The 23,723-nt window shown below is 32.1% G+C and overlaps 3 protein-coding genes across 14 annotated transcripts; 1 reads left to right on the top strand and 2 right to left on the bottom strand.

The window, feature by feature from the left end:
* Positions 1-1,390: 1,390 nt before the first annotated feature.
* On the bottom strand, positions 1,391-2,281 carry LOC123225450 (peroxisomal membrane protein 11B). Its single transcript, XM_044649394.1, has one exon. The coding sequence runs from the start codon at positions 2,141-2,143 to the stop codon at positions 1,466-1,468; it is 678 nt and encodes a 225-aa protein (XP_044505329.1). The 5' UTR covers positions 2,144-2,281; the 3' UTR covers positions 1,391-1,465.
* A 5,324-nt stretch (positions 2,282-7,605) lies between these two features.
* Positions 7,606-12,727, top strand: LOC123226013 (luc7-like protein 3). Of its 12 annotated transcripts, none has more exons than XM_044650444.1 (10): positions 7,606-7,850; positions 7,928-8,056; positions 8,235-8,274; positions 9,714-9,789; positions 10,288-10,488; positions 10,772-10,984; positions 11,068-11,475; positions 11,580-11,640; positions 11,794-11,859; positions 12,236-12,727. In XM_044650444.1, exons 1-7 carry the CDS (start codon positions 7,808-7,810, stop codon positions 11,431-11,433), a joined length of 1,068 nt encoding a protein of 355 aa, XP_044506379.1. In that variant the 5' UTR covers positions 7,606-7,807; the 3' UTR covers positions 11,434-11,475; positions 11,580-11,640; positions 11,794-11,859; positions 12,236-12,727. The 12 variants fall into 12 exon arrangements, with proteins under 12 accessions (XP_044506379.1, XP_044506377.1, XP_044506378.1 ...); XM_044650442.1 differs by having other exon boundaries at positions 11,787-11,859; XM_044650443.1 differs by having other exon boundaries at positions 11,779-11,859.
* A 2,950-nt stretch (positions 12,728-15,677) lies between these two features.
* LOC123225870 (conserved oligomeric Golgi complex subunit 7) lies at positions 15,678-22,302 on the bottom strand. The gene is made up of 10 exons (XM_044650181.1): positions 21,871-22,302; positions 21,382-21,471; positions 21,186-21,305; positions 20,967-21,068; positions 20,604-20,884; positions 20,042-20,187; positions 19,160-19,358; positions 18,289-18,967; positions 16,743-17,075; positions 15,678-16,122 (listed from the first exon to the last, which is right to left on the bottom strand). The coding sequence occupies exons 1-10, from the start codon at positions 22,153-22,155 to the stop codon at positions 15,844-15,846; spliced, it is 2,514 nt and encodes an 837-aa protein (XP_044506116.1). The 5' UTR covers positions 22,156-22,302; the 3' UTR covers positions 15,678-15,843.
* Positions 22,303-23,723: the final 1,421 nt, after the last annotated feature.

Below are 23,723 nucleotides of genomic sequence, written 5' to 3'. Positions count from 1 at the left end.
TGAGGTCTAGGAGGACAATCATCTTCCCATACGAAGACGAGATCTTCATCTTCGTATGGGAAGATGAAGAGTTTTGCCTTCCCAATAAAGTTTTTCTTCTCCCAAGCCTCATTCGACATTGATCGGACATCCAATTGAATAGAGAGAGATCATTAGAGGGAGAAAAAACTTTAGGAGGGAGAGACCGTTGATGATGACGTTGGAGTTTGAAAACTAAACCATAAGGGAGGGGGAAATATCATTTTTTTAAAACTTAGTTTAGAGACAAACTTTTAGTTTTTAGGATTTTTTTGAGGGGAAAGGGGAAGAGGAGATTAAATTTTAATTTATTTTTAATATTACAGGTGAAATAATAATTTTGTTCTTAAAATTAATAGACTTAATCCTTTATAAGTATGTGTTTAAAATTTTTATAGTTAGAAGATGAAAACTGATATTAAAGAATACTTTGGGTGGGAATAAATCCTTTGGCCTTCTAGAAAGTGGCTAATCTTGGGAACTTATATTGTACATGACAACAAACATGACAGCGGAGTAAGCAGTTGAATCCTTTAATCCTTATTTTCGTCTCTGTTGAATTTTTATTTTTTTTTAAATTCCCGTTTCATCCTGCGCTTTGTCCTCCCCATCCCCACTAAAAATACTTTCTCCCATTCTGCTTTCCATCTCATGAGGAAATTTCTCCACGTATTCATCTCTCTATCTACACTAAAAAAACTTAATAAAATTTTTATAGTGTTATAATATATTTATAATAATTTAAAAATTGCTATTCAACGTGTAAAAGTTAAGAAATATGAGAAGAGAGAAAGAAATGGGGAGAAGACACTTTGGGCGATACATTTATCCTCATCTTCGACTATAAGAATATTTGTCATCCTTATCTTGATTGTTAGGATTAAATTCGAATCAAACTTATTTGAACTCGGTTAGTACAAACCCAAAACGAGTTCAAAATTGATCTTGAGTCTGAAAGTTTAATATTTTTAAACTCGAGTTTTGAGGTGTTCAACTCGTTAAACTTGTGAGCTTAAAAATTTTGACACAAAATGATATTATTTTAACTAATATATATTAAAATGATACCATTTTAATAACAAAATAAACTAAAAGTTTAATTTAAGTTCAAACTTGAACTTAGTTTTATATAAATTAAGTCGAAATCAAACTCAAATAAGCTCGAGTTTAACTTGACTTAGTTCGAATATAACCCTATTAACTACAAAGATTTTTGTTATCTTTATTTTTGTTTTTATAAAAAAATCTCCTTTTCATTCAAAAAGGGCAAGTTAAAGACCCGATTTTAGGAGCTGAATTGTGAACTCTACAACTATCCAATTTACTAGTCATTCTATGCAAAATCATTTTAAGGAAAAGAAACAGCATATTGTGAGTGAATAACTCAACTTCTTGCCAATTTCAGTAGTTACTTACACCAAAAGTAAACAAACTGCAACCAATTTGTTTAGGAGGGCCAGTTTCTGTACCAACCAGCCCAGGCAGACACCAATCCACTAATCCCCAGAGTAACCGCATGGTTGCAAAACGGGTTCGGTTCAATATCCGCCAGTGCAATGATCAAATCCGCCACGTTCGCCGCCACGCCCATCAACCTCATCACTCTATCGCCTCTTATTTTCTTCAAACTCTCCTTCACTTCCTTCGAATCCTCTTTCGAACTCACAAGCTTTCTCTCTTCTTTCAATCCCTCTTTCAGAATAATAAAATCAGATAGAATGAAAAAAATATATCCGAAAGACTCACCGAACGCCGATATGAAGCTCATCCTTCCAGCCAATTTTGCATCTAGGGTTCCGATTCTTGCCAACCAGAGAAAGTGGTCAAAAAACCAGTACACCATCTCTCCCGCATTGGCTAGAACGGCCAAAAGCCTGAGAGTTGGAGTGGAGCCGGGATTTCGTCGGAGAAGGTTGAAACCGGTGAGGAACCTGCCGGTTCTGAAGGCTTTTCTGCTCAGGCCGGAGGAAACTTCCCAGTGTTTGAATCTTTGCGCGATTTCTGGTTGAGTGGCGTGGACATGCCAGTGGACGAGCTTGGAGACGTACTGAAAGGTCTTGACGAGCTTGTCGATGCCGTCTCTCTTCGCAAGGAAGATGACCAATTTGTCCACTGTGTCATTCATGGTTCAAGCTGAAGGGGAGGAAGATTATGAATTGTTGTGAACGGATGAATTTTTATATTTTTAAATCCAAGGGCAGCCACAGAAAAAAATTGGTTTTTGGATAAAAGACTCCACAGTATGCTTTTGCGGTCGATTCTCGTTTTGCTCTTTACACAATTTGCGTGTGAAATACATGTTCCCTCTATAGTTATGATCGGTAATTTATTTTCATATCATATAATATAAATTAAAAATAATATATATTATAAAATATATTAAATTAATATAATATAATAATATATTATATGATATAATATATATTATCAATACAAATCAATACACTTTAAAAAAAATGATATTATAAGAAAAATATATGTAAAAAATTTTAAATTTTTTAAAATATTTATAATATTTTTTAAAATAATGATGTATTAATTATATTTTTTAAAAATTATATTATATAATATTTGATATATAATATAAAAAATTAAAATTTTAATACATGATAAAATTTTATATTTGATAACCATAGTTTTCTCTTGAGCGGAAGCCGGAAGCAGAAGATCCGGTGCTAGTGAACAAATTTACATGAAAGGTAATTGGCCAAAATACAATTACAGAAAGGTTTCTTGAAAGGCCGAAGGACTTATCCCCATCTCAAGTATGTTGTTATCAAAAGTTTTTTTTCATTAATTTTAAAAATCTCATTTACCCATCTATGTGAAGGATCGAATGACCTAAAAGGAAAAATGAATTAGATAATTTAAACAATCTTTATCAAATTAGAAAATTAAAACAATTTATTCAAATAAATGAATATCGTCTATTTTTTAATCCAATTTATGAGAATAACAAAAATATTTTAAATAATCAGTACAATCAAAATAACAAAATATAAAGTATGAGTTTAAGGGAAGAAAAAATCAAACACTCGATATATAGTGGTTCGGCTTAACTTGGCCTACGTCCACTCTTCCAAGCTTTCTCCTTAGAGTATTCTACTAATCTTTGGTTGACCAAAAACTCAACCAAGCTTTTCTTCACAACAAAATAACTTCCAAGGTGCTATTAACCCTTACAAGTGTTAAAACTCAATTTCTCTGACTAGAAATTTTCTAATCTCTCCAAGAGTGAACCTCACTCTTTTATAGTATAAATTTTAGTGTAAATTCGAAGTATGATCTCTCTCAAAGAGTGTATTGAAAGATTAAACTTAGTACAACCCAATACAAAATGAAATTAAAAAGTATATGAGCAAGAGTTTTAATTAGAGAAGAGAATTTGCAAGTGAATAACTCAAAACTAATTTGCTCTCAAATATGTGAAAGTTTTTTGTGGCAAAAGTTTTTTTCAAATGAATTTGATTGAGTTTATATAAGAGAAAATGAGGAAAGTTACCGTTATGTACAAAGAGTAACCGTTTTAATTTTTCAAAAAATGAACAATTCGGTCAACCGAATGTGATATGACACTCCCGTGTTGCTTACGTGGCACTAGTCGTTAAAAAGTTCAAACCAAAATTCGGTCGATCAAATTTAATTAGGTCAACCGAATTTCTTAAAGTCAAATTACGTGGCTTCTGGACAATTTGGAAGCTGCCATCGAAGAATTCGGTTAACCAAATTTTATTATTTTTACCCCCACAAATTTTCAAAAATTTATTTGACCCCTAAAACTTTGAAAAGTGACAATTTAACCCATTTTTGAAAATTCTTTAAAAACCAACTTTAAGATATGAAAATGTAGTTCACAAAACTTAATCATTTTAAATGAATTAATAAATTTTAGTGAAAAAATTGGGTTAACCCAATAAGTTTGAAAAATGACATTTTAACCCAAAATGTGAAAGATATGAAAATGAGTTTTCAGGTGAGCTATCTCATGCAAATAAATATTCTAATCAAAATGAATACTCCAAATTATAAATATATCTATCTAAGACTTGAGTTTTTCTTCAAGAATTCTTTAATTGATTTTCTCTTTCATTTCCATCTTGAAACTCCTTCAAGTGCATTAGATAAATTCTTGCAATCTAAGCTCACCCTCAAGTAAAATTATTAGTTAATATGTTTAGGGACATATTAGTTTGTTATCATCAAAATAAGAGCATAATGACTCCTTGAGTCAATACTATGAACGATTAAAATTAACGGAACTCTAACCTCTTAAAATTTTATCTTTTTTTCCTCTCAACCCTTAAAAATTAACCATTTCCCCCCTAGGTCAAGTTTTAAAAAATAACATTCCCCCCTAGGGTTAGTTTTCAATCCTCGATGTCAAATCTGACCCTATTGCCACTGACGAAGCTTCTCCAATGCATCACCATGCTCCAACGACCTCTCTCCCCTCCTCTAAAAGGTCAACTGACATAGATCTAACCTAGAAAGACGAAGATGAGATGTCTGGGAAGATGATCATCTTCCCAAACGAAGACAAGGTGCTCTTTGTCTTTCCAGGCCAAATCTACATCAGTCAACGATCCAGAGGAGAGAAGAGAGGTCATCGGTGCATGATGATGCGTCAGAGAAGCTTCATCGTCGGTGATGACATTGGATTTGATGTCAGTGATTGAAAACTAACCCCTAAGAGGGGAAATAGTTAGTTTTTAGGGATTGAGGGGAAAACAAAATAAAATTTTAATTTATTTTTAATATTACAGATAAAATAATGATTTTATCCTTGAAATGGTTAATTTTAATCATTCATAGATGAATAAATAAGATTTTCAAAGTTAACAAAAATAAGCTTAAGAAAACAACATATTTTGAGTGGGAAATAGTCCTTTGGCCTTCTTGAAATTACCTACCTCGTAGTGAATTCGTTAACTTAAAAAGAAAAAAAAAAGAAGAAGAGGTATTTTGCATAAACTATAACCTTTAAAAATATTTAAAGTATTAATAAAACTTTTTAAAAATTTTGGAAATCCAAACAAACATTAAAAATATTTTTAAAATTTTATTATATTTTATAATAATTTTAAAAATAATAATTATATTCTAAAAAGTTAATCTAATCATGAAGTTTTTATTTTCTTTTTAAATCTAAATGATAATTTTTTAAAACAGTGAAAAATATATTAAAATTTTAGTACATTAATAGGTCAAAGGGTTATTTTTTATTTAGGATTTAATATAAAAATAATTATATATTTATAAAATTTTAAAAACTTAAATATTTACCTGTAAAGTAATTTCTGTTAGAGATAAGAGTAAAATCATCATTTTGTCATTAAACCTTAAAACTCTAATAATTTATATCATTTTTTTCCTTTAATTTAGAAAACTAACCATTTTCCTTAAGATTAAGTTTTGAAAAATTCATTTTTTTTAAGGTTTTTTTTTCTTCTCTAACAATTGGATGTTGTTCTTATTGTCGGTTGACCTTCCCACCATTTTCTTTTCCTGTCATCGACCTTCCCATTAGAGCAATTTCATCGGAAGAAGACAAATTGTCTTTATTCGGCCTACTAATTAACATCAAACAAATTTGAATTTGAATCACGAATTCGAGCCATAAATATAAACTATGGATTCAAACAATAAATTCAAGTCAAATTTGAATCAAACTCAAACTGAATTATTTTTATTTGAATTACCCTTAATTTTAGTTTAAAAAATTCAAATCAAATTATTTTTTATTTAAACTAAACTTAAATTAAAAAAATATTTAGATTCAATTCAATTTGTATTCATCCTTACCACTGTTGGTTAATTTGTCATGAGCCAAATATTGTAAACAGAGTCAAAATTATTAGTTTTTGTATGCTCTTAATTATAACCAGTAAAATATCATCGGTTAATCGCCGACATTGGATTGGATTGGTTAACCATGTTTAAAAAAAAAATTAGTAAAAAATTATTTTTGAAGTTAAATTAAATTTCATTAATGGTCTTTATTCTAAATTAGTTTAAAATGGCATCAGAACGAGCCTTTCAATTTACTTAAATTGAGATTAGTTAGTAAAATGTAAATTATTTGTAGTCGTATTTTAAATATATTTTTTTAAAATTTTTAAACAAAAAATATATTAAACCTTTATTTTTATCTTGTTTTTACATTTTTTATTTTTTATAAATTTTTTAAAGTATGATAATATTCTTTTTATTTTTAATTAATTGTCATATTATTATAACTATATAAAACAAAAAACTCAATTTTTTGTCATCTAAATCCTTAATTTTTTTCGATAATTTTTTGTGATAATTGAATCTTGATTATATTTTATATTATATTAAATTTAATAATCAATTAGATATTTTACATTTAAAATGTTAACAAAAATATCTATGAAAAATATTAAAATTATAATTAATATTATTGTATTTTTAAAAATATATTATTAGCAATGTATCTTGTTAAACTTGTATATACACATTATATTTTTTTTATATCTGAATTTTATAATTATTTTATTATGAATATATTTTTTATTATTTATCATACTATACATATACAGTTTTTTTTCTATTTCTGTATTCACTAATCAAGGTTATAAGTTCAAGTTTGCTTCACTCTTAATAGAAAGAGGAATTGACAGTGGAAAAGCTATTGTTTTTTTTTTTTAAACATCCATAAAACATTAAGAATAGGTTTTTCATTCTTCGTTATTTAATTTTTATTCTTAATTTGATAGAATTGTGAATAATTTAAGCAATAGCATTATTTTATATTGAATAACTCGTAGAACGGGGATGTGCATTTTCGTGAATGGTCGTTAACCAAAACCTAGAGTTTTAAAAAGGCCAAAGGACTCATTCTTATTCAAAGTATATTGTTTTATCAAATTCTTATCTTTTAACTTTGAATATCTCATTTACTCATGAATGAATTATTAAATATATTAGTTTAAATAACAAAATCATCATTTTATATTAATATTAAAAATAAATTTAAATTTTATTCTATTTTTTCTTCCAAACCCAAAAAATTAATCATTTCCTTTCTAAGTCAAGTTTTAAAAAATGATATTATCTTTCATAGGGTTTAGTTTTCAAACTCTAATATTATTGTGGGTGACCTCTCTCTCCCGACGCTTCCTCTTTCTCTGACAATCTCTCTCCTTTCACCTAAACCTCCGACCGACATTGATTGAAGTCAAGAAGAGACGAAACTCTTTATCTTTCTAATTTTAATATATGCCGATTGGAGGTTTAGATGAGAAGAGAGATATCACTAGAGGGAGAGATTGTCAATGATGATGTTGGAGTTTAAAAACTAAACCTTTGAAGAGGAAATATTATTTTTTAAAATTTGATTTATAAGTGAAATGATTAATTTATAGGATTTAAGAAAAAAAAGAGATAAAATTTTAAAAAGTTATGATTTTGTTAACTTTAATTACTTATAAATAAATAAATAAAAATTTTAAAGTTTAAAAAATATAACATACTTTGAGTGGGAATAAATCCTTCCGCGTCTTGAAAAAGAAAACCAAAACCCAAAAAAAATAAAAATGCAAACAAAAATGGGAACGGATGGACCTGTTAACAGATTTTTTGGGTAGGCCTTTCTCCGTGTCAGTTCGGGTTGTCGGTTTCCCGGATTTTTTTGCGGGTCTACTGTCTACATCCCTTCTACCCTCATCACCGAATTCTCTCGCAATTTCCTATTTATCTAAAACCCTAAAACCTCCGCATTACTTTCTCTCTGTTTTCCCTTTAAGTAATTTTTGCTCAACGTCATCCAATGGACGCTCAGCGGGCTCTTCTGGACGAACTCATGGGAGCTGGTACTTTACACAAACCCTTGAGCTAGATTGTTTTATTTTTTGTCCCCCGTATTCTGAAAATTGTTGGTTTATTTTAGCTCGAAATTTGACTGAGGAAGAGAAAAGAGGTTACAAAGAAGTGAAATGGGATGATAAGGAGGTTTGCGCGTTTTATATGGTTCGATTTTGTCCACATGACCTATTTGTCAATACTCGAAGTGATCTTGGTGAGTTGTATGCTTCTCTTTGTTTAGATTCAGTTCAAAATTTTGTATCTTAAATGTGTTTATTTAACATCTTTTTAGTGACATCGTATGAGTTCTAATTTTATCATTCTTTATGATAAGCAGAGATGGGAAGATTTTTCTAACTGTGTTTTATGGTTTGATGGTGTCACTATGACAGGACCATGCCCTAGAATTCATGATCCAAAGTTGAAGGAAAGGTATAGATGAGCGTGGCTCCGATTCTTTAAAACAAGGAATTCTTGTCTGTGATTTTGTGTTTTCTAGGGCTTGTTGCACATTTTTTGTGTGTTTAAGTGGCATGAAATTTGAGATTAGCCTTTTTTTTTTTTTTTCAATTTGTTATTGTAAGTTTGTGAATTTTGCAGCCTCATTTGGCTATTTAATTATACGTGGTACTTTTGGCATATTTCATGGTTACTATATAGATTGACTTATTTGACCTTTTCTTGTGTAAAAGTAAAGTTTTTTCTACTAACTTTATATCATTTTAGATGTTAACCTTCTGACCATAGCTTCATCATCTTTTAAATTTGGGTCTTGCCATTTATGGGGTGAAGTTTTAAGTTGGTGGGTATAATCGAAGATTGTTTGTCAATTAAAGTCTTTCTGCTGTTATGAAATGATGAGACAGTTTGGAACCTTGTTTGCTTTTCCCATTTTTTAGCTCCATGTTTGCAGCTTCAGTCGATACTTTCTCCAGTGAGCTAGAAAACAAAGTTGATATTGCCGGAGGTGTGCCTTGGCAAAGTTGCGTTGGCACTTTTCCTGCTGTGTTACCTTTACAAGCATTGAGGCCGCTGCCTTATAACATTATCAAGATGATAGCATTTGGGCTCACCTCATGGAACCCCACTCTTTCATTTTCCTTTTTTAACTGATATTTTCTGGTTTCATTAACAAAGCAGCCTTCATTGTTGCCTGCTTTGTGATGCTCAACTCATTGCTTCTTCTCCCTTATATGTTTCTTTGGGTCAGCATCCCTTCCAACTAGGTTGGAGTATCAAAAGTATGGTGGATAAGTCATCATCTTTTCTGAAAAGCTTCAGTAAATTTGTCCAAAGAGTAAATTGGCTTCTCATATGCTTGGTTAAAAGTTAGGTTTGTTGAACATCAATCTTGGTAATTCCCAAGTGCAATTTCACTGTTCTTTTATTGCAAGCTTCATAACAGTGTTGCTGATTGTCTAAGTCCTCTTTTGTTTCAAATTGATTTTGAATTTGTGTCTTTACTTCTTTATGATGTTTATCTCCATCAGTGTTTATATTAGGAACCCAGTTCTTATTCTACTAAAACACAAAAAACATAATAAACTATAACTATTTCATTAATCAAAATATTACAAAGATAAACTGAACATTTCGAGGAGTTCGGAACCTCCCATTTTCCGGCCGTTCGAGGCGCTGGAGACCTCCCTAAATCAGTCAAGGATGGCTGCCCTCAAACAAAACCCTAATATATTTTCTTCTCCCCTTCTTTTGAAACCTAAAACATATATTTATAATAAAAATTGACCATTGGATAGAGGACAAGTGATCCAATCTTAACAGTTTATTTGTGAAGTATTTGTGTTTTGTACATTCTATATCTATGGGATGAATTTTCACAATTCTGTATTCCTGTTTTATGTGTATTATAGTTTTGAGAAGTCCACAAGACATGATGCTTACGTACGCAAATTTGAAGCTGAACTTGTGCAGTTTTGCGAGAAATTGGTAAGTTTGATATCTAACTTTGCACTTTTTTTCAGTCTCTAAAAGATACTCTTCTCTCTTAGATCCTTCCTGAAGGAAAATTCAGCATTTTTTTGCGTGCACAATAATATACACTTTTATGAAGTAGAAGACGAAAATCTTGCTTTTCTAGAAGCAACTTTTTCTTTCTGAAACTTAATGCAGTGTTCATGAGTTTCGAACCTTATTCTTTTGATGGGGATTATTCCGGATATTAAACCACTAAGGTTTTCAATAAAAGAAAGAAACAGTGAAAATGTTACTTTCCGCTTGAATTTTTTTCAGTTTTAGATTCCGTTATGTCAATTTCAAAAGCGGGGAACAAAAAGTAATAACAAAAGATATATATCTATATAATTACTTCCTAAAAGCAAAAAGTAAAAAATTGAATTGCATGGTGGCTTGGCTTAAATTAGTTTTTGCCACTTATGATGGTTTATAACTTTTACATATTATCTAATAGTACTTTTTTAATTGTAGGTCATGGACCTGGATAGAAGAGTTCGACGTGGGCGAGAACGCCTTGCTCAAGAAGTGGAACCTGCACCACCTGCTCCAGTACCAGAGGAAAAATCTGAACAGCTCTCAGTGTTGGAGGAGAAGATAAAGAATCTTCTGGAACAAGTAGAAGCCCTTGGTGAAGCTGGTAAGGTGGATGAAGCAGAAGCGCTTATGAGAAAGGTCTTGCAATACATCTCTTGAGTTTCTCTCCCTTTCAACTTTTATTTTGGTAACTTATTAGTTAATATAATAAAATGATGAAAGTATGCTGCCATTGTCCTAAAATATATGTTCTACATGGATGTTATGGAATTCAATCTGAGTTATTTAGTTCTCCAAACTGGTTGATAGCTACTGTTATGCTTCCCTTTATTCATTGTCTTCCTTTTGAATGTCTCCATAAGGTTGTGAACCATGAATTTGCTATCTCCAGATTTTGTCTGATGCTCTCTTCTTCTTGCAGGTGGAGCTACTTAATATTGAGAAGACAGCCTTGACCCTACAACCCCAGAATGAGAAGTTGTTGATGATGGCTCAGGAGAAGAAAATGGCTCTTTGTGAAATCTGTGGTTCTTTTCTGATCGCAAATGATGCTGCTGAGAGGACTCAGTCTCATATTACTGGAAAGCAGCATATTGGTTACGGCATGGTTCGTGATTTCATTAATGAGTACAAGGTCAGTCTCCCTTAGTTAATGCGCAGATTGGAATTTACTTATCCAGTTTTATGTTAATTAAGAATTTCATTCATGCTTTCCAGACTGCAAAGGAGAAGGCAAGGGAAGAGGAAAGACTAGCAAGGGAAAAAGAGGCAGAAGAAAGGAGGAAGCGGAGGGAGAAAGAATACGAGAGTAGAAAGAGAAAAAGTGATTCGGGTGATAGGGAAAGGTATTGTGATCGAGACCGTGATAGGGAGCGAGAGCAATACAGAGAACGTAGTCGGGATCATGAAAGGTCTCGGGAGTTGGATGGTAGAAGTGGTCGGGATGGAGGGAGGAGAATGGATTGGAGACACAAGAAAGAAAGAGATGAAAGCAGGGAAAAGTATCGTGATCATAGCAGATCACGGTCCCCTGTTAGGCATGGTCATGGGAGGTCACCTAGAAGTCCAGTTCGCCCATATTAGTGGATTGTGTAGATAGGTCTCTGATCTTTGAAATTAAATGAGGTAGTTTTTCTTAATATCTCAGAGTTTTATAAATGTGTGCTTTTGGCGGCTTGCATTTCATAGTCATCAATCATCATGGGTGAAACTTTTTTGTCATCTCACAGCTTTTGTTGAGACTATACAATCTCCCTTTCATCAATTATTATTAGAGGAGACAGGATTGAGGTAGGTATAACTATAGCGATGTAACTCTTGTTTTATCATTTAATTTGGGATTTGGTTAAACTGAAATTTTTATGCATGGTCACTGAAATATTGTTTGAGTCTCTTTTTTGGGTTCATGGATGGCTAACTGTTCTCAAGTATTTAAGAGGACAGGCTCAAAAACATATTGTTGAATGGACACTGCTGCTGACGGAGGTGTTCTTTTTCAATTGGTTAGAGGTAACATAAATTTTTTTGTTGGTCATCACCAAGCCATGGATTAATGTGTCTTGCCATTTATATGGTTTCTTGCCTTTTTATTTTCCCTGTTTTTCTTTTCTGGATTCGAGTCAAACCAATTTCATTGCAAATGCTGCCCAGATTAAAAAATGCAATGTAATCACAACATTTCACTCTTCAACAACAGTCATAAGATAGGAGGCTCATTTTTCTCTTCTCTTCTCCTTGCCATTCCCTGTTCATTCATAGAATTGATTGACTACTTTAGTGCTTGTCTGGGCAGTTATTAGACCCATAGACTTGAGGGGATTTTAATGATTAATTTAAAATTTTTGCATGTTTAATCTTTACGTGAAATAAATTTCCTCTTTTACAGATTCGGGTATTTTTGGAGTTAAAATTTCAAAAGTGGGTGTCAGATGCTAATAGGTAACTACTTTGTCTTTGCAAAGTGATATTTTATAGCTCTATAGCTGTCTGCTTAAGACAGTTTCTTTAGCAGAAGTTTCTACATGTATGGAAACCATCTTGGGTGAACTGGGATGGATGCAAGGCCATTATCTGTATATTGCAAAAATATATGGGTGCCTGGAGGTAATAAAATTCATAATCTGTCGAATAGCATAAATAATTTTATTCCAGCTTGCAGGATCAGCGGCTAACTTCTTGAACCTTGAAGGTCTATAGTTTCTGCTGGTTAGTATGTTCTTGTTTGGGTTAAGGAATGATTTCTGCAGGAATTTTAAAATTTCAAATTCGCTTCTGTTCGGCATATATTTAGGCTAAAGAAAGATTGACATTGGGTATCCTAATGTGAATAAAATTGGTTGGAACTCTTGTGCTTGTTACACAATGAATTTTCTCTGAATTTTGTGGATTGTTGTGTATCAGTAGCACATCGACAAAGCAAAGGATTTGAAAATTTTAAACAGTTTATAAGTGATCATCCTTGACAAAAGACACAGAAACTTTAATAAGAACTTTTTAGGATCATCTTTCTTTTATTTCATTCTCTTTTCTTCAAGAGTAGGTTCCTCTTAAGTTTGCCTGAAATAATGTCTCTCCCTCGATGATAACACTCCGGTATGTATACAGTCTTGAGCAAGCTAGAAAATAACCAAACACCAGCAGCCCAAAAACAAAAAATGTGCTAAACACATAATCTAGCTTCCCGTTATTTAATATCATCTGGTAGCCAAGTTGAAGCCTGGGGGGACTAGGTCTATAAAAGCTGTTGTCAAATAGCAACTAATTCTTGTGATTATTCTCTTAAAATAGTATATTTGTTCAACTGCGCATAGCCTTCATGGTTTTGCACCTGATCCATCTGATCCAACGGTGCATAGCTTTCAGAAATATATTATAAATCACTAGCAGTCCAGCAAGAGTGACTTCATGGATCATGATCAGTAAAATTAACACAACATAATTGTGCAAGAGAATTAGAGATACCTGCAATCATTGGGAAGGTGATCCATCCAGCCTTCCTGACACTTGATTTTCTTTGTGAATGGCAATGGCATCCATTGCTACTGCCATTTTGTTAATTCTAAGGAAGAATTTGTTTTTTATGTTGTTTTGTTGATAGAGGGGTACTGATTAGTAATCAAGAATATCGGTTAAAAAATAAAAAACAAATATTCGCATGGTCCCTAAAGTTTATTTTTTATTTATTTTGATTCTAATAAATTAACTAACTAATTGTTCACCGCCCAAAAAAAAAAAAAAATTAACTGAAAACTCTAGTTGAAATAACTCACTCAAAACACCTTTTAAGGGATTACGTGGTACAATTAGATGGAATAAGCCCTTATGGAATAAATATTTAGACACTTGTGAACCTTTTAAGTACTGGCTAGCCAATTTGTATGACTTGTCATCAATATCATAGGGCCAAAAGATATACTCCCACCTAAGAGTTAACCCATTCCCAAATTCATATATATGGTATTTCAAAAATCTAAATATTCATCTATAAACGGTTAAATTTAACTAAACTGTTAGTTATAAGGGATAAAATTGTTATTTTATCATTAAACCCTTAAACTGTTAAAACCTATATCATTTTCTTTCCTTACTTTGAAAAACAAACATTTTACCCCTATGAATTAAATTTTGAAAAATTCACCTCCTAAGATTTTTTCTGCTTTCTTTGACGGCTAGAAGTTGTTTTTGCTATTAGTCGGTTTTCTTAGTATCTTTTCCTCTCGTCGTCAGCCTTTTCACTATCACAGTTTCATCAAACAAAGATGAATGGCCATTTTTGTCTCCTCTTTATTTGACCAATGGATTGGTATCAAAAGATTCATCTGATATTGATTCGTCAATCGAACAAAGACAAATTATCTTCATCTAATTGAAGAGATAAAAAGATAATTCATTTTTGTCAAACAAAACTACAACGTTGGGAAGACTGACGACAAGAGAAGAAAGACCAACTGATGGTGGGAACAACTTTCGATCATTGGAAAAAGAAGAAAAAATCCTAGGGGAAAAATGAAATGTTTAAAACTTAATTTTGGGAAAAAATTTATTAATTTTTCAAATCAAAAAGAGAAAATAATATAATTTTTTAGAATTTATTACTAAAATAATGATTTTACCTTTTATAACTTATGGTTTTGATTAGGTTTACTAGCACATGACTGAGTATTTAAAATTTTAAAATCTTACGAATATGTACTTAGAAATAGGTTAGACCTTACGTGTGAAAAAGTCTTTTGGCCATGTCATAGGTGTAGAATTTTGTTTTCTGCAGTAGCCACCAATAGTACCTTGTTATTCCAGTCAACAGTTGGTTTATTCCTTCGACATGAAAGATCCTAATTACAATGAAGTGGTGGTTACCATAAACAATAAAATTATGTATATCTAGTGTTTAAATAACACGTTATCATATAATAAAATGATTTTAAATTAAAAATATAATAACATTTAATTACAGTAAAACATAGGCCTAGATATATAAAATCAAGTGCTTCTAAAATAATAAATCTATATATACAAATAATGAATATAATTTTTTACACACAAAAATAATGACATATCACAAAATAATTGTTAAAAATAAAACAACATTTAATTATATGATAACATCTTATTATTGTGCACAAAGTACAATATGCATATGACACCACTCCTAAAGAGACATTTGGTTTGGAGAATATTTTATTACCAAAATTAAAATAATACATTGAAAATAAATTATCTTTAAGATTATTGATATAAATTTTTACTATGATTAACAAATTTGATAAAAATGAATAAATATAAATAATTATTGTGTTTGATTAGAGATTATAAAAAAAAATATTAATATATTATTTTACTTAAATACTCTTAAGTTTAATTATTTTAAAATATTTTTGTGCTATTTGTTATATTAATTAAAAATGAAGGTATTTTCATCTTTAAAAAGTTAATAAATAAAGATATAATTATAATAAAATCAATATTACTTTGATAACTTTTTAATACTTAAGATAAAAATTATAATTAAATTACCTTTTAAATTACTTATCACATCCCATAGATAAAAGAATATTACCGAAATTTTTTATTACTTATCAATTAAATAAAATAATATAAATAATAAAAGAGAAATTATTTTTTACCCCTTAAACCGCACACCCCATAAAATGTAGATTTTTATCATTCCATTACAGTAATTAAACTTACATTCCTTATTCATTTGCTATACAGCTTAGTTAAATGCCAGTACAAATACATGATTTATACATATTATGCAAATGACTTACCTGTAAATATCATGTGGCCATACTGGAAATAATAATGTAAAATATCCGGAAGCAAAAAAATACACTCAAATTGGGAACATCTTTATTGTGTAGAATCATTCGTAATATCATACAGAGTAAATCATGCAAAACATCAAATTCTGATGAGAAAGGAACCAAACAGAGGTAACGATTTTGAGGAGACTATAATCGATTCCAAAATCAAAATTTTGTTAGATGGAAATTTCTAATCTAAATTCACACGCCGGATCTTACATACAAGGTTCGCCGTTGGAAGATCAAGCTGGTTTCCTGAATCTGATTTCAATATTTCTTTAAGCTGATCCCTTGGGGTGGAAAGGCAAGTGTGAAATGTGGCCAGAACCGGAGGAATCGGCACTGATAGAGCAGAAAGCACATTACTCAAGTACTCGATATCAACTGAAAGTTGCTGTGCTCCATGATCTGTTATATACTGAATGCCGCGCAGCTGCTCCATGTACAGAGCAGTGGCACCCTCTGCAACCTTTACCAGAACAAAAACCAAAAATGTCGGGCATTAGTTTGATTTACGGCATGATTAGTGCACTCGATTTTAAATATAGAATTTGCAATTGTAATAATGGGTATAGCACAGGACAATCTTCCAAAATTCACCTAAGATCATAGTTCACGAGTACCATACAACAAAAGTTTCAAATGAGAGGAAGGTATTGGATAACTATAATTGGACACTCAACACATTACTAGAGCAGATTTCCAGATATTGCTTCATGATGAACTCTTAGAAGGTCATTTGGGAAGCTCTCAGGATGACCGCTGACCAGGCTGGAAAACCAGTTTTTCAGTATCTAACTCAAATGAAAACTAACAATTTATTGGGTCAAAATCATTTTGGCACCCTGGGGCAGAGCCTATATTTGTATTCTCTACTTCTCTAAAACGGAGTATTCTGGTCAGACTATCAACAAATATTAGTTACTTAAGTAGCTGGACTTTACGAACAGCACCTATACATTCCAGTGGGGACCAACATGTTATTAACACAGGTTTCATTGTAAGCCAAACATTCTTAACAACTTTTAGAATGTAGAGGTTTGAGCACTCATATCCAAGATTTAATTCCCACAAGTGTAGGTTGGTTACCTTGAACATCCATTCAGTTGCAAAGAACTGGGCTTCCTCATTGTTGACATCACTGGTAGCAATGCCCTCAGCTAGCGGCTCCAACTGTTGGGGTAAAGTAAGCAAATACTCACCAACACTAGTCACGTAAGATTGTGGGTATGCACTAAAGGTTGGGAGATGAAAGGCACTTTGTTCCTCTACTGAGGACCAGATCGGCAAGCGAGACACATCACTGAAGCGTTGTCGTACTTTAGATATGAGGACATTATAAACAAGTTCATTCACTGCATCAGCAAATGCTGCAACTCTCTGAGATGCAAGAGGGAGAGCATGAAACCGAGGATCTTTAGACTGCATAACAAGAAAAGAATGTTTGTTAGTGTAAACATATAAGTGCAAAGAAAGGAAGTCTTCAAAGCCAAAGAAAGCATCACAATTTAGAAACACAGTATAAAGTAATATTGAAAATTGATCGTTAAAAACAAAAATTGGCAAGTAAAAGAAAAAAGAAAATATTAGGAATTTGCTCACTAAAATTCCAACTGAAGTGGGATGTGGAACAGAGTTAACTACTATAATCATTCAGAAGATATATCTATTAAAAATTTCAAGGGCTGAGAAACTCATAAGACTATTACTTCGGATGCTCTAGTTGACATTGAAACTTGACAATCTAAACTCAGAAAATAAACTTTGTGTACTGAGTATATAATGAAGACTGTCAACCTCTAACTCTGAAATGTTTCAGAAGATTCCAAAAATAAACTTTAAACCACAAAAAATGAGTTTTTATCACCCATCTTTTGTGTACTGAGTATATAATGAAGACCGATAACAATTACAAGCATGCACAACTCACATGTACAAAAATTTTCAGTAACCCAAAAATAGAGGTAAAAAACAAAGCAAAATATAAAAATAACAAAAGGCATAACTAAAAGCCAGATTAACCAAAGTTAAAAATAGGAACAGCTGTCACTTGCTGTCAATATTCAGTTCACTCGGATTTGTTTTATTTTAAAATGGCCAATTCAAACATAATTAACTGGAAAGAAGAAACTTGTTATACCTCTGATTTTGTAAACCACAATTGAATCACCACTAGCATTTTTAAAAGTCTTCTTTAAATTAATTTTTTTTGAATATTTAAATTAATGTTCATTAATTTACTAATGTAGACACTGTTAATGACTTTTGAAAAAAATTGGGTCATTCCAAAACTTTTCCAATACAATAAAACTATGTGTATACACTTTTGAGTATACAATTGGATACACATTTGATATTTCATCATATGATTGGATGATTTTGAATTAAAGATAAAATAACACCCAATTACATGATAACATATCATCTGTGTTTTCAAAAATATGTACACATAGTGTTACTCTTTCCAATAAGATTTTATGGGTGTCCACTGCTATTCAGTTATTATAAGTCAACAACCCCCGTTCAACCTCCATGGATGTCAAAATAAAAAGAATGAGCAAATTTTGTATTCAAAAAGAAATAAAGCAATCCCTTCTAAGAAGAAATGAATGGAATGGATATAAATATCATGTACCTGATCTAAAAGGTTAAAGAGTTTCCTAGTTTTCTCAGGAACATCAATGAGCCTCACAGCTGCAACATCCAAGGCAGCCCTTGCTGCTGTGGACAATTCCCCATTTCCATCAACACTGGCCACATGTGACTGCTTTTGGTCCAAACTTGAACCAAATACTGAAAGGGGCAATGTAGTGCTCAGTCTAGCAAGGGTTGCTCTCAAAGAAGCTTCAAAGACTGAGGACCTGCTTGTTAGACAATCTGCAACAGTGAGTATTTGCAGAGCCCCTTGTACAATGGACCATTCCTCCTCATTTGATATGTCAACTTTCCTTGCAATTTGAGTTCCTTCCTTTTTATCCACACTCATCTCCTTTTTTGAACTAACACCATCACCAACATCAACTCCACAGACAGCTCTTAATGACTTGAGGAGTTCTTGCAGGGTGGAAATGTACTGTAACATTATGTCATCAAGTGCAAGAATTAGCTCATCAGCCTCAGAACCACCTGTAAAGCTTATGCACCTCTCTACTGCTGCTTCAAGAAGTACAATAACTTGAGGAATAGACTCCTCCATTCTTCTCACTGTCTCACTGAGTTCAATACCCTGGGCTCCAACACCACGAGTAACAGCACCCCTCAGATCTACCCCTGCAATCTCAGAGGAAAGGAGAGAGCGCTCCATCTGTCCGTACCTAGAACACATCTACTTATTAGTTATGGAAAACACCAACACATTGTCTAACATTTATAGCATAGGAAGAGAATCAGATTCAGGCCAGAAATTATTTGGATTCAAGGGACAAAGGAATATTTTTCATAATTTGAAAATACTTTAAAAAAGGAGAACACCAAGTGTAAGTTTTTCCAACTAAACGATAACTTACCTCTGTTTAAAAGTGTCATAAGGAAAGTATACGGCTTTCATTGTATCCACTAAAATACGGACATCCGATTCTGAAAATAAGTGTTGAATATTCCTTGCAAAGGTACCCGTCATATTGTGTAATTCAATTAAGGCCTCTAGATGCTTAGTCTGCAGCTTGATGCCCTTTGGCATATCTCCAGTTAAAATATCCAATATACCTGAATTATGATTTTAATCAGATGAATCAAAGGGTAGAAAACTGAATGTTTGAATAAACTTAAAATCACAATAAGTACACTGATGTCCGAATTAGGCAAACACTACTTTGAAGGTATAATAAATGATAGGAAGATAATTAGCGTTAAAGATCTCCAACAGTCTCTACAATGCTTGAAGTTGTGCTTTATTTTATCCAAGCTCTTCAACAGGAGAAGTGAGAAGAATTTTATATCAAACCCATCTTGGATTGTCATTTCTCCGGCTAGAAGATTAAATCTTAGGATTAGCATCAAAGTACTTAGTGACTATTACTATACAATCTGATAAATGGAATCGCAACATAGTGCTCATGAATGAAACCAGCATCAGGAATTTGCACAGGAAGGAAAAAAATAAGAGAATATAGGCAGTTCAAGGGAACACACATCACATAATCATAGATGACTGATAGAAAAGAGGTACGTTCCAAGAGAGCACTCATCTATTTTTCTGATTCTAGAGTGACTATATAATTTACTTTTGCCCATTGGTACTAATCAGTTTCCTCAGAAAAAGGTTCCAATGGTAAACAGTTTATTCACACAATCATACAAAGTAGCATACGTTATCAAAAGATAACAGATGATTTTTTTTTTTTAAAGAATTCAAAAGTTATATAACTCTAAAAGCTCTTAAATATAACCTTTAGCCAGTGCTTTAGTTTCAGGAATAACATCTCCAGTAGCAAGGTTAATACGTGAAATAAAGCTTGCCCCCACTACACCCATTGTCTCGATTAGCAGCTTTGGAACAAGAGTTCTGTAATCATCTGGAAAAGCAACCATACACCTGAAGACAACCAGCATTAGATAGATGCTTTTAAATGTATTGAAAAAAAAAAAAAAAAGCTAGGCCATAACTCTATCTACTGATACATTCTAATTGCTTTATCATATAGTAAAAAATCATTATGAGCAAAATGAACTTGTTTCTATGAGATGTTGACTACTAAAGCTCATTAAAAAATGTGGATGGATTAAGCACAAAGGGGAAGCTAATTTCCCATGGAAACATCAGAAATTTGAATACCTCACTGTTAACCACACAATTTAGATTTCCAGAAAAATAAGTTAGCCTAATCTAAGTGGTAGTATTAACATGAAATTCATCATGTATGGAAATTTATGGCTCTTGCTTTCATTATTTTGACCAAATAGTTCAAAAATATATGAAAGAACTTATAAAGTAAACAATATGAATACTACCACTTCCATTCTTGTTCAAGATACAGGAGCAATTCGTCATAGAAACTTGGCAACCAACTGAAAAAAGAAATTGACGGCAAATTTGATTGAAACTCGTTATTACTAGAGAGTCTTTCAAGCTCGTTCTTCTCGTTTGCGGCTTTACTGGCATGTTGTCTTGATTCAAAATCTTCCCAGAGCTGCTTTATATGCTTTAAGTGAACTTTGGTATAATGCAGCTCTAGAGACTTGAATCTCTCAATTCGAATGAGAATTCCCCGCAAATCTCGGGCAATATCAATCTGCACAGTAGTATGAGGTTGAACACATGAGCAATTCATAAAGAATTTCAGAGAACTGCAATTTCAAAAGAAGAAAATTGACCTTGCGATTTGATAAAGCATCTGTGAGACGAGGTTGCACCATTGCATCTAGTCTATCCTCTAAAACCTCAAGTTGCTTCCTTATGTTTGCAAATTCAGCAACCTATAAACACAGATTTACAAAAATTAAATAAGTCAAAAAAGAATTAAATCAAAAAAATAAACTTCACGAATCACAAAATAATAATATAACTGCACTTGGGGAAAACTGAAATATTACCTCTCCAACAGCTGACAAGCAATGCCTCATATTGGCCAAGGTTTCTGCGGCCCGAGGAAGATCACCACTAGCAAACACATCCTCGACGGTTGAACTTAATTGAGTTAACCCGGCAGCATCCTGTTATTATACAACTAAAATTAAGTATTATATGAATCATTAAACACAAAAACTAGATTAAAAAAATAGTCTCTACCTGCAATGTCTTGTAAGCAGCTTCCATTCTTTGCTTGACAGTATCAACTTTCGCTAAGGCCGCTATTGACTCTGCAGAGGATCCCTCAGCCTGCAATTCAGACATCCCTTATTATAAAAACACTCAAACAATCTACAGCCTTAATTACCATTAAGAATACAATCAGCTGACACAGTATACCAAAAATCCAGTAAATCTCCGAACACATATTGATTTATTCAAGAGAACTACGATACCAATCCAAGCTAGTTACAATGAGAAAATGCTAACATTATCCAATCACTAAAATAAGGTCGAGCAAATCCATAGCTAATTTGGCACTATATGTTACATGCTACCCGGATTTTCATCTCCATTCAGAACCATTCAATGATTTATATAAAGGAAAATGCTACTCATCACAATGTGAATCCCCGCATTACTATAGGGACCAACAATTTTGAGTGATCTAGCTTTCGTAATTATATAAACCGGATCTCTAATGTATACCTTCTTGAGCTTCTGGAGAATTCCGGAGACGGAACCACGGAGCGACACGGCGTCGTCACGAAGGCGGACGACGTCTCTTGTGGCGCGAGGCACACGGAGAAGAGCGGCTGCACTCTGCTCCTCAAGAGAAGCAGCGATTTCTTCGGAGACCATTTGGAGCTTCATCTCGAGATCCACCAGGTGATTGTCGAGAGAGTCCTGAGAGTGCCGAGTCTGACACGCCGAGTTGATCCATTTCTTCGGGTCGAATTTCTCGTCCGAGAACGGACCTAGATCCAGCATCATGCCTACTGATTTGAGTCTGATCCAGCCAGGGAACTCGAGTCCGTTCCTTACAGATTGTGGATTTTTTTTTTTTTTTCTTTTCCTTTCGAGCTTTTTGCTTGTTGTATGGAATATGAGAGTGAGGGGGCCAATTGGAATGGTCAAAACACTTATGGTGTGACAGGGATAATAGATGAAATTGGGTCTCTGTTTGGGTATAGGTGGATGTTTGTCTTCGCAACGCATAGGTTTGGCTCCTCTTCCGGCAACTTGCAACTTTTCATTTCTATTTAGTATTGAATTGACAATAACAAATTCGCATTTTCAACGGTTAATTTGATATTAGGTAGCGGTAGTTTCGTTATTTTAATAGAAATAATATTAAATATATAAATAAGAAGAATTTATATAATTATATATTATATTATTTTTAATTAAAAATTTATTAATCAAGAAATATTTAAACAGCCAAAAGACTTATTTCCAATGAAGATTCAATATAAATTCAAATTTGTATTTGTTAATTTTAAAAAATTTAAATATATATCTATTTGTTAATTTTAATTATTACTGTTATAAATAAAATTATTATTTAGAAAATTTATTTAAAAATATAAAAATATTTTTTTACTTTAATTTTAAAAATTAATAATTTTTTATTTTTTATGTTTATAAAATTCACATTTGCCCCCATTTCTAGGGTTTTATATTTATATTTTTGAAACCTTCCTTAGACCCCCCCAGCATATTTTTTGTTGTTATCCGCCACCCTATGCTTTGAAACCTTCACTTCCCTTTCTCTTCTATAATTGCATCTCACTTTTTGGCATCATTGTTTGTTTTATCGACACTCTCTCACTCCTAAATTAATGGACAGACCACAAAAGTCAAACACAAAACCAAAGTAGATTGAATTGATGCAAAATAAGCTTAAGATTTTGACTTTGTCTTGGATTCGTCGATAAATTCACACCTTTATCAACCTTTCCTTCAGTGGTCAATGATGATGCAACATCTCCTTCCTCCAATTCATTAAACTGAAGGGAGATTGAGCGTTGATTTGACTTAATAAAAGCATTAATGATTGAAATCAAGCAAAATCTCTTGCTCGATTTTCACCAAAAATTTATGTCAGACAAGATATAAATGAAAAGAAGGTAAAAGGAATATCATAGTGGCTTGACCTCAATTGTCGTAAACGAAGGGAGACAGATGTCGATGGTGTTTTGGAAGTTGAAACTAAAAAGGGGGTGAAATGAAACTTTTGAAAAGGTTGGAGGGTGGCTAAATAGGAAGAATGGGAGTGGGGTTGAAATATTTTTAAACCCAAAAAAATAAAGATAAATGGTTAATTTTTTAAATTAAAAATAAAAAAAGAGATTTTTTTATTATTTAAATAAAATTTATAAATAACGATCTTGTCTTTCACAATAATAATCAAAATAGATGTTTAAATTTTTGAAAATCAACATATATAAATTTGGATTTGTATTAATTCTTGTGTGAGAATAAATCTTTTGGGTTATTTAAAAATATAGACTTAATTTAATTGATTAAAATAATAATTAAAAAAACAAGAAGTTGTTATT

This window comes from Mangifera indica, chromosome 9 (genome assembly GCF_011075055.1).
Source record: "Mangifera indica cultivar Alphonso chromosome 9, CATAS_Mindica_2.1, whole genome shotgun sequence".
NCBI classification, from domain to species: domain Eukaryota; kingdom Viridiplantae; phylum Streptophyta; class Magnoliopsida; order Sapindales; family Anacardiaceae; genus Mangifera; species Mangifera indica.
Note: the sequence above shows the minus strand (reverse complement) of the source record. Positions and strands in the feature narration are given on the sequence as shown.

Coding starts and splice junctions, on each gene's coding strand:
- LOC123225870 (XM_044650181.1), bottom strand. CDS start 22,155: ATGATGCTGGATCTAGGTCCGTTCTCGGACGAGAAATTCGACCCGAAG. Junction 21,069..21,185: donor GCTTGTCAGCTGTTGGAGAG/GTAATATTTCAG, acceptor CTGTGTTTATAG/GTTGCTGAATTTGCAAACAT. Junction 17,076..18,288: donor TCTTTAACCTTTTAGATCAG/GTACATGATATT, acceptor CTTGTTATGCAG/TCTAAAGATCCTCGGTTTCA.
- LOC123225450 (XM_044649394.1), bottom strand. CDS start 2,143: ATGAATGACACAGTGGACAAATTGGTCATCTTCCTTGCGAAGAGAGAC.
- LOC123226013 (XM_044650447.1), top strand. CDS start 7,808: ATGGACGCTCAGCGGGCTCTTCTGGACGAACTCATGGGAGCTG. Junction 7,851..7,927: donor GGACGAACTCATGGGAGCTG/GTACTTTACACA, acceptor GGTTTATTTTAG/CTCGAAATTTGACTGAGGAA. Junction 8,057..8,234: donor CAATACTCGAAGTGATCTTG/GTGAGTTGTATG, acceptor TCACTATGACAG/GACCATGCCCTAGAATTCAT.